Below are 15,976 nucleotides of genomic sequence, written 5' to 3'. Positions count from 1 at the left end.
GCTATTGGACTTGGTGCTAAAAATATCTCACTGGTATCGCAGTTTGTACACAGTGCATGCAATGAAATCTCAGTGGCCGTACCAGATAGTTTGGCATGAGAAGTGTGCACGCTTTTGAGATTGCTGTGTTCACTTTGAGGATTAATGAGAAATGTATAATGGCGAACTATGTGTCGAAAGCTTCTTATATGGAAGGCATTGACCTATGGCTTTTCACTTGCCTGATCAGTCCTCATTGAGCAAAAATGTAGACTGGTTCATAAGTGATTGAATGGTTGAGCAGTATGCATTATTAGTGCAATCCCTAGTTGGCTTTTGCTGCGACAACCCTTTTTTTTTTTTTTTTTTTTTTGATATGAGAAGCTATGTAGCTAGTCTCATAGTGCAGTGCATGCGGTGCTCATTGGTGAATCCATTGTGTATTTGCTTTGAAAAATGTGCTAAGCGTGACTAGGGCAACAAAACACAATATAGCAACTACAAAAGTATCAAAACTAAACTTCACACAACATGAACAATTGAAATAGTAATGTAAATATTTGTTAGCACCTGTGAGCAAAGTAGCCCCTTTGATTGTTCACATATGACTGGACACACACACTTTGGATGAAAATTGTCAGGAAATGTATACACATTTTAAATGATGGGAACTATTCTACTCGCCTAGTAATAGTCCTCATGTTTTGCTAAATGCACATAACATTTGAGCTGCCAGTAAAATTTTATAAAATGGCACAAAAATACTGTTGAGCACAATTATGAAATTGTGTATATGGTATAAATTTCCACTAGCTCAATTGGCCTGCATGTTTGTCATAGTGCCACTTCACCTGCTCTTGTTGACTGGAAGCTGTCCAGTCCTTGATAAAGTAGACATATCTATATACAAGATGCAAAAATATAGTTATTCACCTCTCATAACTGCACCATATTTATAGGTGTGTATATATGCGTACATGATCCTCTGAGTGAAAACAACCTTGGGGACGAGATGCACTTTAAACTTGTACCATGCCAAGAGCTTTGGAGTTATTTCATTCAAGCTCTCTTGCTGGTATGCTGGAACAAGGCACACAATAAAAAGTTGGCTTAGTTAACATTAATATGCCATTTTGTCACACAAATATTAACATTCATACCTCATCATTTCTTGACTAAATTCAGCATACAATGCTTATTTTGGACATTGAGCATAAGGGCATTGGGGCAGCTTATGTAAATGCTCTTTCATGTATGTAAACCTCACCAACATTTTTTACAGTTTGTGCACACTTCATGTAACATCCAAAACAAATGTGCTGCATTGCTTTACACAGCTAGTAGTCCAGCAAATAAAACGCCACCTGCATTTTGTGTTGTTGACAAGGATCTTTGGGTACTTCCTGGGAACGCATGAAAGGTGTGCGAGGGGTTTGCTTGTCCAAACCTTTGGCATTTCTGAGCTAGCTGTAGTAGGCACTACTGAAAGAAGCTTGCATTCACGTATGACATGGTAGAACACTATGTACACAACAAACGCGTGCACTCCATTGTGGCTCACACTCGGCTCATACTGTGGCGCGTCCACGCACTGGTTGATGGTCGGGGAAAGGCCACCTGAAGTTTACTTGCACCAATCACTGAGGACTGAAGATGATGGCTTGTGGATAGTGTTCCGTGCATCACTGCAACCGTGAAGTTCAGCATTAACCACAATAGAGCCTCCTAGTGTGTTGGGTGACACAGACTGCCGAATGTTGCCGCTGTGCCGACAGCATAGGGCTTGCGACTCGTTTCTGCATTCCAGTCGCGCCTTTCAGGCTAGTCGTCGCACCCGTCACCCGGTTATTGACCAGGGTGTCTCATGGGTCGTCGTCCGGATGTGACGTCGTACGCGCTCATACGCCCCTGGCGGGTGCCACCCTCCTCTTCCGCCTGAGAAGCAGCACAACAGGCGGATGATGTGCACCGAGCCTTCGGCCACCACGGGGTCGCTGGACACGCTTCCCACGGGCAGCGCGACGCCCAGCACTACGGTGCAGAGCAGCGTCCACAGCGGAAGCACGTCGCGAAAGGACGGGCAGGCGCGGCCGCCGCTCGAGGACGACGGCGGGAGCGAGATCATGTGGTAGAACATGATGCCGATCATGGGCAGCGTGCCCACGAGCAGCAGCACGAACCGGCTCCACAGGGGCCCCAGGTCGACGCGGTTCAGGGACGAGCAGCCGCCCTCGCCGAAGAAGTCGTCGTCGTCGTCGGCCGCGGCCCGGCGACACGCCGAATCCGCCGCTGCGGCGATGGTGGGCAACGGTTGCGGCGCTGCGACGGCGCGAGACTTGCGCATCGCGGCCGCCGTCATGTCGACGAGAACGGCCAGGTCGACGACGACGTGAAGCGCGTAGAGCGCGCATACAAACGTGGAGAAGGCCGACGACCACGGGTGCGGCAGGGTGCAGACGTCGGCGCCGCCCTGTTGAGGGCGACGCCTGCTGCTGGCTCCCGGAGGGCCAGTCGGAGATCACGGTGACGGCCAGCAGCACCGTCTCGCACCAGGCGAACCCGCTGAGCAGCACGCAGAGGCCCCGGTTGCGCGCGTGGCCCGTGAACGCCCTGGGCCAGGTGTCGGCGACGCAGCGGTGCACCACGGGCGCCGTGACGTGCGCCACGTAGCCGATGAGCAGGGCGACGGACAGCGCCGACGGGATGGCGCCGCAGCCGGCCCGCCACCCGCCGTGGTCGTCGGGCATCCGGAGCGCGACCACGTGCCAGAGTAGCGCGGCGGCCGACAGCAGGCCGCACAGCGAGAGCGCCAGGTGGTAGGCGCACTTCCAGGAGCGCCACACCAGGCAGAGGATGACTAGCGCCTGCGTCAGGTTGATGCCGAAGGCGAGCACGGCGGCCGCCGCCGACAACACGACGAACACGTCCGACTGGTTCAGCATGGCCGCGTAGCCGTGCAGGCGGCCCGCAGGGCACTCCGAGGCGTCCATCGGCGAGACCGAGACTGAAAGTTTGGGGGGGGGGGGGGGGGGGGGGCAGTGTCACAAGCCGTGCCGTCATGAGTGTCCCAGTATATGCATATAACACTTGGTTCCCATTTCTGCGTATCAGCGCCCGAGCTAAGCCTAAACAAGCTAAGTCAACACAAGCACTTCGTGCTACAATGTTACACACGATTTCTGGTGCCACAGCTATATAAAGTGCCAACTGCATGAACCTGTGAAGTTAAACAGTGTGCGTTTGATGTTACCATTCCACTTCACAAAAAAAAAAAAAATTGTCGCAGTTTCACCCGAAAGGCGAAGCACCAATTGCGATAGCAAATTAATAGAGAGCTATACGGAGTAAGGATATTAGTTTTATCAGCTGTATAAACTTGGACATGCAGCAGCACCAGCAACGCGCAGAACTGTTGTCGACGCCGTCGGCGTTTTGCCCGCGTTCGCACCGAACGCGCACGGCGTTTTTATATAAATACGCATTTGGTGCCGCAGCTAAACGTCGCCTCCCCTCCCTCCCTCCCGTCCCCCCACAACCTTTCGCGCGACGAAAAACGTTGCGTTTGCTCTCTATATATGGAAAGGAGGAAAGAGACGCTTAATTCTGCAGCCCTTCAGGGAGCACGGCGCAGAACGCGCGTTTGCTCTCCGACGTGCGTTCGCTCCCCGTGAAAGCGCGCGTCCCTCGCTCCCTTTCACTCGCACATACAGCGTCCGGAGCGCGGCGACGATTTCATCCCCGTTGACGTCATACGGAACCTCACGGCGACGCCGACGGCAGAAATCTGCTTTAGAGTGTCCATATAATTGCTATCGCAATAAAAAGAAGAAAGGCAGTGCGTGAAAATAGCCAATGCTGGTGAAATAACGATACTATTCACCAGCCGCTTAGCAGTGCAGCGCGCATCGAGATAGTAGATGGGCCGATCAAATGCAAGGCTTTCATCTTGTGGACTCTATGCCTTCCGCATCGACCACATACACAACCGCTCGATCGTGGTGTATATATATATATATATATATATATATATATATATATATATATATATATATATATATATATAGGCGGAGCGCCGCCCAGACTATACTGACGATAGCGTTGAAATAGAATCGTTACGGTTATCCCGGTCTATGGGGAACTGTGGACCAGGACTTCCGCATTGAAGTGCGTGGCGAGCCGCGCGGTATAGCATGCATCGGTGGAAGCCGTGACGAGTTGAGCGCGTGCCACCGCATTCCGCGTCCGCATCGGATGAGAGTCAGCGGAGCGAATCGGTTGGCCAGCGAGAGAGGCCGGCATTGTCTTTACGCCGTCGGAACCCCCCTCTTTGATAAACTGCGTGCATGCAGAGAGAAAAGAACGGGTGGAGCCCGCCCAGCTGGAATGCAGCAGCACACTCTAGCTGTGTTTTGGCTCTGCAGGAAGCCGCAAATTTTCGGTCTCGTGACGGGAAGCGAAAACGAGGTCTTTCCGTGGGGTCCGCTTTTGAGGTCAGTGAAAATTTAAAAATGAATGAAAAGAAAGAAAGTGTAAAATTTGCTTCCGCGTCAAACAATCGAACAACAAATGGCGAACATGAGCACTTTCTCGCTCTCTCTCTCTCTCGCTTTGCTGCGCTAAACCGTGTGGGCTTCGTTTATGTGAAGAGCTTTAAGTGAGACGGCGAGTGGCCTCTGTCAGGAGGAAGTTTTGTTATCCGCCGCGGTTTCAAACCGACGTTTCTAACTCTTCACATTATATGGCGGCCGCGGGCTTGACGACTTCACCGACAGCGCTATTTATTTATTTTTTTTTTCCTCGCCTGTACGCCAGCGGTGTGTCTACATATCAGTACAAATTGAGCAACAAGAAAAGGACAGACTGGTTGGTACTCGTGTCGATTTTTTTTTTTTTTTTTTTTTTTGCCAGCGGAGATATTGAACACTTTACATATTGCATGTTCACCGGGTCCCAGTAGCGCACCCAGGATCTCTGCCAGCGGGGGGGGGGGGGGGGGGGGGGGACAGTTTGCCAATACCATCTAAACAACACTAATTTCGATTTCTTCACGGGAAATTGTCAAAAAAAATGCGCTTTTTGCGAGTGTTTAGACGATTGCGCGTCTTACATCTTAGTTGCAGTACTCAAATGCGTAAGGAAAGAAAAGGGGTTAAACAAAAGGGGGGGGGGGGGGTTAAGTCGGCCTCAGGGGGGGGTTACAACCCCCGAATCCCCCCCCTCCCCCCGTCGGTGCGCCACTGCCGGGTCCTGAAGGACGTGCCCTGTCCCGTATGTGTGTGTGTATATACATTCGAGAGTTGCGAGGACGTTCTCGCACATTTCTATGGTCCCGTGCGCCCACGGAAACGCGGCTTGCCGAGCGTGCGCTGAACCAGCGCTGGCCAAGCGCGTGACCACCTGTCTGTTCAGCGGAACTGGTTGCGAGATGGTGTGGCGCATTCTTTTCCGGCCCGCCATCTAATGCGAGCGCCAGGTGAAAAATCCTCGCGATTGGCGGTCACGTGCCTTCTCTGCCCGTGTCGGTTGAACGTGCGCGGCGCGGTCTGTCCGGGCAACAAGGAGACCGGATGTGATGATCGCTATCGTTCAGAGGAATCTCTTTCCTCTGTCATGCGCGACCGCGATTGGACGATTGGCCAGCTACGATTTCGCCGCGAGCAGCCGTCGTCGTGCCGCATCGAGGTGCCTACGCCATGCTACAGACCAACTCCTCACACTAGTACTGAGCGCTATGAGCATTGGCGTCATACCAGGAGGCGATAGCGCATACATGTCAAAGGTGGATGCGGGATTGCGCAATCGCTTTCCCTCTCTTCCCAAAAGCGTATGCGCACAGTAAACGCGCATGCATTCTTTGATGCCGTTGAAAAGACGAATCGCGCATAGCAACACGACGGGCATTGTCTATTTTGACTGCAATAAATATTTTAATAATGTTGTTCCCCCGCACTGTAACTGCTTGTGTGTGTGTGTGTGTGTGTGTGTGTGTGTGTGTGTGTGTGTGTGTGTGTGTGTGTGTGTGTGTGTGTGTGTGTGTGTGTGTGTGTGTGTGTGTGTGTGTGTGTGTGTGTGTGTGTGTGTGTGTGTGTTGTGTGTGCGTGCGTGCGTGCGTGCGTGCGTGCGTGTGTGTGTGTGTGGTGTGCGTGTGCGTGCGTGTGTGTGTGTGTGTGTCGAGCATCGTTGCGTATAGTAAAGACCTAAATACAAGACCTATAGCAGCGCAGTCCAGACGTGAGCGAAGTTCATGGATGTGTCCGGAAGTTTTTTTTTTTTTTTTTTTTTTTATTTGTTAGCAATTACTTTACTTGCTTTCAACTTTGCCGGCGTACATATTTGCGTGGGCGTGACCCTTTGTTAAGCGTAATGCTCTGTGTCGAGCTGCAGTTGAGGCCCACATGTATGGTGTGCACAGTTCTATATACAATTTCGGCCTGTGCAGCCGACTGGTTCATCATATTTCGTTTTTTAACTTTCCCGAAATCACTGGGAGTGCTATAACCTTACGCAAACCATAGTTTCCTCACTCGGCATCTATACAATATCGGTGGCGGGCCTCTTCGAGCGTGCGTTCTTACCGAGTGTGCGCTGGTAAAAATACTTAACGCGTTTATACACGAAGCATCGTGTACATTATGCACGCATGAGTTGACTTTGAATCGATCACTGCGGCATATATTTTTGGCTGGTGTCTGCCAGTGACTTCCTTCGTTCGCATCTGCATGCATCTGTCGACCGCGTCGCCTCGCTCGGTCAGCGCCAAGACCCTTCGCGCGCCACCGACTGCACTGCGACCTTATTGTTCCGGCTGGCCTGTTTGCCCATGTCGTATGTGTTGCTGTAGCACAAGAGCGCAAGAAAAAGAAACTTCGGCGCACGGAACTTCGTCACACACACATTCCCTCTTGGGAATGTGTGTGTGACGAAGTTCCGTGCGCCGATTCTCACAGCTTGATTGCAAAGAGAAACATGCACTGTATCACTTTACACTGATACAAATAAGTGTTCCTTCGGAACTCTGTTATCTTCGACACACTAGCACCGGTACGTCAGCGTGACGTCACGGGTCTCAAGCTATATTTTCTCGATCGTATACTTGGGCCATCTGTGGCTGAGCAAAAATTATTGAAATTTGCTACTTTAAAATCTCACCATGTTGAGCGTATGCACCAGAAAAAGCTAAGCTACCAAGCTAAGCTAATGGTCCACAGGGTGGCGGTCTCTCAAAGGCTAAGGATGCTACCACGCGCCAAGCGGTGCCCCTATAGCCGCGGTGCCCTATAGCTAATACACCGTATTGACGCAATCCCCCCGCGCTTTTATATCCACGTGGTGGGATGTGGCGCAAGAGTTCGCGCATTTTCTTGTCGTTTGAAGAAACTGAGCGTGTATGTATATATATATATATATATATATATATATATATATATATATATATATATGTGTGTGTGTGTGTGTGTGTGTGTGTGTGTGTGTGTGTGTGTGTGTGTGTGTGTGTGTGTGTGTGTGTGTGTGTGTGTTGTGTGTGTGTGTGTGGTGTGTGTGTGTGTGTGTGTGTGTGTGTGGCCGGAGAACAGCGGGCTACAACGCGGAATGCAAGCTTAAGGGTGGTGAGTTGCCCCGTCGGTTTGAGTCTTTTGAGGGCCCGGAGCCGTTTTCCTTCGGTCACCGCGAGCTGGTTGCATGGCTCGCATCGACGACTTTGCACACTCTAATTAGGGACGACACCGAGTTACCGCAGCACATAGATGAATCGGTTGCTGCCGCTCAAAGTATCGTTATATTTTAGACCCGAAGTATAACCCCATGGACTTTACCCCATAAGGCTATCCTGCATGCGTGCTCCTCTGTCGGTGTGAATGATCTTGCCCAGTGACAGGCACATCATGTGGACGCGTTCAGAAAGCGCACACACGTATAGTGTATTCTGCATTCACGTATACGTGAATTCAGAGTAGTTACGATCGGTGTGTGATGGCCTCGTGAAGCCCCTGAAATAACGTTTTTGGTTACTTGCTAAACCAGTACCCTCACTCCTCGCTCCACACGCTCCGTTGAACAAAGTTGCGCGGCGCGCGCATTTAAAAGGGCGCGGAATGAGGATGCGCGTGCCACAGCACTACCAAGGCATTGTTTACGTGTGTCACTGATGTTGAGCCGCTGTGGCCCTATAGCTGCAAAATTTGGGCATTCCCTTTCCAATGTGACACTGCACGAATCCGCTACGGACTCGTGAAAGCGCGCGACTTCCTTGGTGCATCGCCTGGTTCGGGACACACCGAGCAGGCAGAGCGCGTATACATCGACGAGCACTGCAAGCAAGCGTGTGCGTACTCACCTAACTCCCGTCGGCGTATAGTCCTCTCGGTCGGTCAGCCTTTTCTTGTGCCTAGCGGTGGTACTCCTCGTGCTGGTGGTCCCTTGTCGCCGCTGGCGTCCCCCGGTGCCGCGCGTGACTCAGCGCGTGGGGCGCGCCGCCTCGTTTCGCAACGATCGATGAGTTCCCGATGCTCGAACCCCGTGGCGCGCAACTTCGGTCGTTGGTAGGCACGGCGAAGAGGGTTGGGATGTAGTCCTTATAGCGTCACTGTGCTCCTTGCTGCTGCTGTCTGGTTGTAGCAACAATCGCGCACTCGAGAGAAAGCACACCTATATCGCAACGGCCTTACCGGCCGCCCGCCTGCCTGCTGGTTTTCTGGCGGTTGCAGCGGCGGGGATCAGAGATGGGGCGGCAACGGTGGGGGGTGTTCGTGGGGCCAGAGAGAGAGAGGGGAGGAGTACGGGGAAGGGGCGCCGAGGTGCTCTCGTCTAGTCCGTCGCTCGGAACGTCAACGCCGAACTCGCGCTGTTCGGCCCCCGTCCCTCTCCCATCCTCCTCGCCCTATAAACGCAACGCTCATGGGTTTAACTCTTTCGACCCCCCTTCCTCCCGTCTTCGTGCCTCGAGATGTGCGTACGTGCTTGTGACACAGGCATGTTTTTCTCTGTTCCTCCGTTCTTTGCCTTCTCCCCGTCGCTTCATCCTTTGACGTGCACACTAGCCACTATACGCGCCTCCTCCGATCCTACGCTGCGTCGTTCATTCAAGGCCTGCCAGCCTCGTTCTGGCATCGCCTCCCCCCCCCCCCCCCCCTCTTTATCTTCCTGTGACCCGAGCCTGCGCTCTCCATTCTGAGCCGTTTGCGTTGATCAGGCCCAGTCATCGGGCCCTTCCTTGGCGGATTGAGCGTTCGACTTTCCTTTTCCTTTTCTGCTTCTACTTCCATGGCTCTCGTACGCTCGCGCTGTAGCGTGTTCCCCGCCCCTTTCTCACCTTCTTTCTCTCCCGGTCTTTCGTTCTTCTATTGTTGACTCCACGCACGTTGGGGAGACCTAACCTGAATTTGCACTCCTCTGTACTGGAACTTTTTTTTTGTTTGTTTACTCGTAGTTTTTCTACTTTCTTGTTCATTCATCCGTTTCTCTTTTTTTTTTTTTTTCGTCCTTAGATTATTCGGTGGTGTTTTTATAAGGACGCGGCCGATCCCCGCGCGGTCGCGTATGCTCGAAATTTACGTTGCAGCGCGGCGTATAAATCTTCGACCCGCGGCTCAGCGTTGTTGAAATAGCCCGATACAGTTCGGAACTATAGAGCGAAGTTTAAAAAAGGGGGCTGGTTGCTGAGGGACCAGCAGCCGACATATTCTTCGGTAGTGCGACGTCGTCCGAATTGAAGGAACGCAAGAACGCTGAGGATAAGGTTATTCTTGTTTTCTTTTACGCGACAAACTGCGGGCATTTACGAAGGGTTCGCTGAACGCGAGCGATTGAGAGAAGGGCAGGACGGTGTGTATAGTAGGAGCTAGGCCCCCCGAGACAGCGCACATACATTCCCACAAACACACGCGTAAGCAGCACGCACAAACGGATATCAGCGACAGCGGCAAAAAAGCAATCGAGGAGCAGCAGCACCTGGCACGCGCGCACAGCGGCGCGTGGCAGCAGGAGAGGGCGGCGGGCCGCGACCGATGCGGACGAGCTGCGCAAGGAGAGCCCCGCGCATCACCGCTTGTCTGTGCTTCTTCGCACAGCGGCGACGGTTCGTTGCGAGTCTCTCAGCGGGCTCTGTGTGTATCTGATGTTGGGCAGGAGGGGTACAACTGGGGGATAAGGGGGGCGACAGCGGGCGCGTGGCTTCACGGTCGGACAACAACGCCCGCACGCTGTCTTTCGCCTCCCCCCTTCGCCCCACCCTCGCGTCTCTGGAGGGGCAGATGGTGCGGCGCGACCGTTTGGCTTTGCGCCGTGCTTTCGAGTTTTGGCGACGGCGTCTCGATCAGACATAAAAAAAAAAGGGGGGGGGGGGGGGAAGGGTAGGTAGCCACAAAGACTTGCCGCGCGCGCGCGCGCGTGCGCGTGCATCTGCCCCTCTTCTTTCCCTCTCTCGAAACCGCGCGCGCGCGCGCCCGTCTGGCTTTCGGAAAGCGTCGAAAAGTTGAGGGGAGAGGGGGGATCGGTGGAGGAGTTGAGAGAGACTCGCAAACGGCGCTCGTAGAGAAACGACCGACCGCCTGCCTGTCGCGTAAGCCACCTTTCATTACACCTCCCTCACTCTCCCTTCCTCCCTTTTGGTTTGCTTGTTTACTTTTGTTTTGGGGTATAATTCGCAGGCGACGTGTGGTTGCGATGATAAGCAGCGAACCCCCCCCCCCCCCCCCCCTTTGCACCCGCCGTACTGCCTGCGGGTTCGATCGTGCGCCTATCTTTTCCATCGTTTCGTTTTGACGGCCCGGCCCGAAGTCCACCGCTCGCTGGTATTGCACTCTGCTATATGTTTCTTTTTGCTCTCATTGCGGTTTACATACACAGTGCGCCTACGCGAGACGCAAGCTCTGGCTAGATGTCTGCAGTGTGAGGCGCCCTGCATTTTACGGAGTGTGATTTGTTTGCACTTTTCGTTCCGATGAACTCGATTTGCACAATTTGTTAAGACTCATATGCACGTTTTTACGCACTCGAGGAACTCTTTGTTTCATCAATGATGTCGTGTATATACAGTGGTGTGTTGGATGCCACCAGTATACAGGGTGTTCATTTTGAAGTTTTACGGAATATTAAAAAATCGCCTGTGGCAGGTAGCCAAATTCTTATCTTGAGCTGGGTTATTCGATGAGGCGTACATTAGTAGCACTAAAAATTGAAGCACATATTCAACTAAAAATTCACTAATTAACTCCTTAGTTAATTACTTTACGACACATGTTGCAATTTACAAATTGAAGCCAGTGAGCTTGTTAGGCATATCCACTTGGAATGAATTTCCAGAATGACGCCAGTTTGGAGATATGCGCCCTCAAACTCGCCGTAAAAATGCGCTGGTGTTCCACTAACTTTTTTACCAAACTGCTGTTTTATACATTAAAGCACAAAAGTAACTGGAACGCCCATGTATTTCGTCCCACACTTTGGGAAATTGTCTCTTAACTGGGGTGTCATCCTGGAAATTCATTTTAAGTGGATGTGTCTTGCAAACTCACTGGCTACAATTTGTAAATTGCAATACGTGTCTTAATGTAATAAACTAAGAAGTTCATTAGGCAATTTTTGTTAATTAGTTGAATATGTGTTTCGATTTCTCATGCTACTAATGTCCGCCTCTTCGAGTAACGCAGCTCAATGGTAAGAATTATGCTACCTGCCACAGGTGATTTTAAAAAATTCCGTAATGCTTAATTTTGAACACCTGGTATATTCTAACTGTTTGATTGTGTTGCACTTTCTAAGCCTCCTATTAACTTTAGCTAAATGTTTAATGTTTATGGCATGACACTGGAATTATCCAGTGACATTTTACTTATCAACATTATAGTCAAGAGTAAGGCAGTCAGCTTCAAACACCTTTTCTGACAGATTATAATCATACACAAAAGTTGTGGTATGGATCATCGTTGATTCGGTCATCCATTTTTGTCAGCCTAGACATCATATTTTCTTAAAAGGAAATCAAAATACAAGTAACTATTTTTGTTACAGCTCTGCTGAGCTGAATTATATGGTGTACTATCGTGAGCAATATGAGCTCGAACACGGGAGCACGTGGAAAATAGCCTCAAAACCTAGATAGCGTCATACGTGGATGGCGCTGCCGAAACCGGAGGGGAAAGGAGGGGCGCTCTTCCGCTAACTGTTGGCACTCCCGCTTGGCTAGCGTACAAAAAAAAATGATAAAAGTGGCATATCCGAACGCTCAGCCAACACCGCCTAGATTTAATACAAGCATGACCTGTGCATTATGGCAGTCAACGTCACAGCCGATATCTCAGCAGCTGCATAGCCTGATGGGTCATTTGATGTAGCTGTGCGCGTTGATGTGAATTGATATCACCGCTAGCGGCCGGTGACATGCTACAAGCTACCGTTTTGCAGCAATGATATCGAGGCGGGAGTGTGAGCAGCCAGTGGAAGCGCGGCGCCCTTTCCAATTTGTTTCCAAAAGCGGCCGCTGCAAATCAGCCAATGTAGGGTTCGAGGCTATTTTCCACGCACTCACGTGTTCGAGCTCATATTGTTCACGATAGCACAGTCGGTTTCACACTTAGGGGAAAAGTCGGAGTGCATTGCAAGACGCTCCGAGTTTTCCCCTAAGTGTGAAACAGACTGTACATATCCATTTGGAGAACATTATGGACCTCATACACATTCACTGCACTGCTGTTAAACTGAACTTCTACTAACACAGATATTCAAATTCTCTTGGCGTTCATTTAGTCGAGGCCTACTGTAGTACACCGCATTTTTGTGCCCTCACAATTTGGAATAGTTCACTGAGGAAGGTATTGTGAAAGATTAAGGCACACTAAAAACCAATACTGAATCAGTTTAGATAATTGATATTTTTTTTTAACTCTTCTCATTTATTTGTTGAGAAAATGTTGACTATTAATGGATGAAATGAATCTTGCGCAAGCACTACCGATTGTTGCAGATATTTATTTATTTATTCAATTTACCTTTCAGGCCTCTGTTTGAGGCATTGGGTAAGGGGTCTAGTACAATAAAATGGCAACGCAAAGCAACAACAGACTTAGACAAACTGCATAAAAATGCAGACATCGATAAAAATACAAACAAAATTATAGGCATAAATTTATACATTTGAGGTGAAAACACTATGCAATATACAAGCGCTATTTGAAGATGCATGTGAAAAAATGATAAGTAAGAGAACTAAGTTAATATGTAAACAGACAAAGAAAGTTTCCAGGTGCAGTGCGCATGGCTGTTTCGTGTTTAACAATGTGAATGAACATTGAAGATACATAGAAAAAAGAACCAATAAAAGCTACTGATCTATGTCATCTCATTAAGTGCATGGTTAGATGCTAGCAAAATTTGTTGTTATCAAGCATAAACCCCATACAAGCGATCTCTCGTGCTTCAGCGACAAGCGATGCGATGGAGATGGCTGTTGCATCTACTCATCGCCTACAAGTTGAACCCCACGCGAGCAACGACTTTGAGCGACGTCTCCTCGATGTTGATGGCATGAGGGCAGCAAAGACGCACCGAAACTGCCGTGATGCATGTTTTAATAAATTAAGTTGATGTGTATTGCTGTAAAGAGCAGCATGAAATATTTTTGAAGGTCTTGCAGTGGGTTCTTATTCTCGCACATGTTAAAATTTGTTAGTTTGCTCGTTCCGTGCAACAATTTGTAGTACTTGACTGATGTACATCCATTTCATGCTTCATGCTATTGGCTAGTCACTCATAGCACTTCAAGGCAATGAGCTACAAATTCTAGATATCCAGATCCAAGCAATCGAGAGACAAGAATAAGCAGTCTGTTCGTGCGACCACTCGTTTCGTCGCTCGAAGCCAGTGTTGTCACTTTCGCTCACAAAATCGCTATCATGGGGTAGAGGCTTAAGATTCGGCAATGATGAAATTTGGGAGGTCATTCCAGAGGCGAATGGTGCTTGGGAGCACTGATGAATTGAAAGTGGTCATTGTGCCGTAGATGCTCATAAAGCTGGGATTATTATGTCATCTGTGGGATGTGCAAGGTGGGACAGACAGACATAAAGTAAAAAGCCTGGCACTTTAAACATATTTGTGAAACAAGCACAAAAGTGTGATGTAACGACAGATACTTAGAAGATGCAATATGCTAAGTGGTAATCATATTTTCTGTAAACAATACGAGCGGACCTATTCTGCACAGATTCTAGGATGTTAATTAGATTATTGTGGTAGGGTGACCAGATAGGAGCTGTATACTCAAGCTGCGGACTGGCAACTATTTCAAAAGCCAATTTACAAATGTTAGTCTGGCAGTTGCTTGAGTTACGACATAGGTATCCTACAGATCTGGAAGCACTAGCACAGACAGTGTTAATTTGAGAAGACCAGGAAAGGTTTAGTGATAGAGTAACTCCGAAGTATTTGAAAGATGAGACAAGCAATACAGGACTGTCATTAATGAGGTAGGAAAATTCGGAAATAGATTGCTTACATCTAAACAACATAACTTGACATTTAGTTGAGTTAAGGAACATCAGCCAGGTATTGCACCAGTTAGCTACTTGCTGGAGGTAATTTTCTAGGGCACTGTGGTAGGCAGTATTGAAAATCGACCGGTATATGATGCAGTCATCTGCAAAGATTCTGACACAAGACAGAATGTTACATGGAAGGCCATTAATGTATATTTAAAAAAGTAGCTGGCCAACGACGCTTCCTGTGGTACACCAGATGTTACAAAGGAATGAGAAGAGGAGCAATTGTTAACAACAGTGAACTGTTAGCGAATGGAGAAAAAATTGTGGAGCCAGGATAGCGTAAGTGAGTCTAGTTTCAGTAAAGTCGGTTTTGTAATACATAGTATGGAAATGGGCAACGTGGTCAAAAGGAAAAACAAAAACTTTACATTCTAGGTGATTATAAATATGAGAGGCTACTATTTGTTCGAGCATCTTACAGTATTTATGTAATGATAGTTTCACATGCTTGGGTCAAATGTTTTCACGACTTAAGCATTTAGTTGCTTTAGAATTCGATGTAATTCTTGTTTATGAATGAACTGTTAACTAGTCCTGAGCATACACTTTCAAAATCCACAATGCCATGAGAAGCTAATGTGGTAGTTTCAAGGTAGCTAGAAAAGAGGCAAATTTGATAGACAGGGGGTGAACCTGTCTTTCGGATTTGTATCTTTTCTGGCTGGCTGAGACTCTCATTACAGTAATGTGTATACAGTATACGTTTCTAGAATTGCAAAAATTTTGTTTACCAATCCTTTACTGGTCCTTTTAAAATTTCTTTTAATATATTGTTATAGTCATGGTATGAACAGTATCTTACAAAGTCCTTCTTCATTTCTACTCTGCAGCGGTTGACTGATGAATGGAAGGCAAAGTATGCCAACACCCCTGGTTCTGCAGCGACAGAAGATTCAGCCACGACGGCCAGAGACGATGCAGAGGCACTGGTGCATGATCTCGGGAAGCATCTGGATTCAGCCAAAGGTTAGATTTGGCGCTTACTGCTCAGCATCTGAGCATCATGAGCCAGGTTTACATGAATGTGCCAGTAGTGTATCGCATGTCTTAACACATCACGGTAATACTATGTGACAGTGTTTACATATGGCGCATCCCCTCTCGTCTGAAACAAGTTGGAACTTGTTCCCGGCGAGTGTGTTGCACCGGTGAGTGCAAGAGTGCACATGTCAGCAGCAGACTCACTTTTCCTCTCTCTCTCTCAAGGCAGTATGCCAGTGTTTACATGCACCACGTGAGACAAGTTATCTGACTTGAAATACCCTCTCTTGACGGATTAATGCAATTCACCTTCATACTGTAAATGTCACCGATGTTTACGTGGCGGCAATGCACTAGAAATGCAATTATTAACTTTGATTGTAAAATACTGCTATTACTTCATCGTATTTGCCCTAATTAAGATTCCTATTTATAAAGTGTTAATACACAAGTTAAGTGAAGAACACCAACAAAAGACA

General features: G+C 48.9%; 1 protein-coding gene and 1 pseudogene across 11 annotated transcripts in view; one reads left to right on the top strand and one right to left on the bottom strand.

Annotated features, from left to right (window-relative positions):
* LOC119441900 (protein lava lamp) overlaps window positions 1-15,976 on the top strand; it is a 281,369-nt gene that overhangs the window by 171,361 nt on the left and 94,032 nt on the right. For all 11 annotated transcript variants that reach the window (XM_037706559.1, XM_037706556.1, XM_037706551.1 and 8 more), the window contains one exon: window positions 15,347-15,482. In XM_037706559.1, coding sequence (XP_037562487.1) covers window positions 15,347-15,482 — 136 coding nt within the window. The remainder of the gene's footprint in view (window positions 1-15,346; window positions 15,483-15,976) is intronic.
* On the bottom strand, window positions 376-8,952 carry LOC125943182 (uncharacterized; annotated as a pseudogene).

Source organism: Dermacentor silvarum, chromosome 2 (genome assembly GCF_013339745.2).
Source record: "Dermacentor silvarum isolate Dsil-2018 chromosome 2, BIME_Dsil_1.4, whole genome shotgun sequence".
Classification (NCBI taxonomy): domain Eukaryota; kingdom Metazoa; phylum Arthropoda; class Arachnida; order Ixodida; family Ixodidae; genus Dermacentor; species Dermacentor silvarum.
The sequence above is the reverse complement of the archived record's forward strand: the minus strand, read 5'-3'. Positions and strand labels throughout refer to the sequence as shown.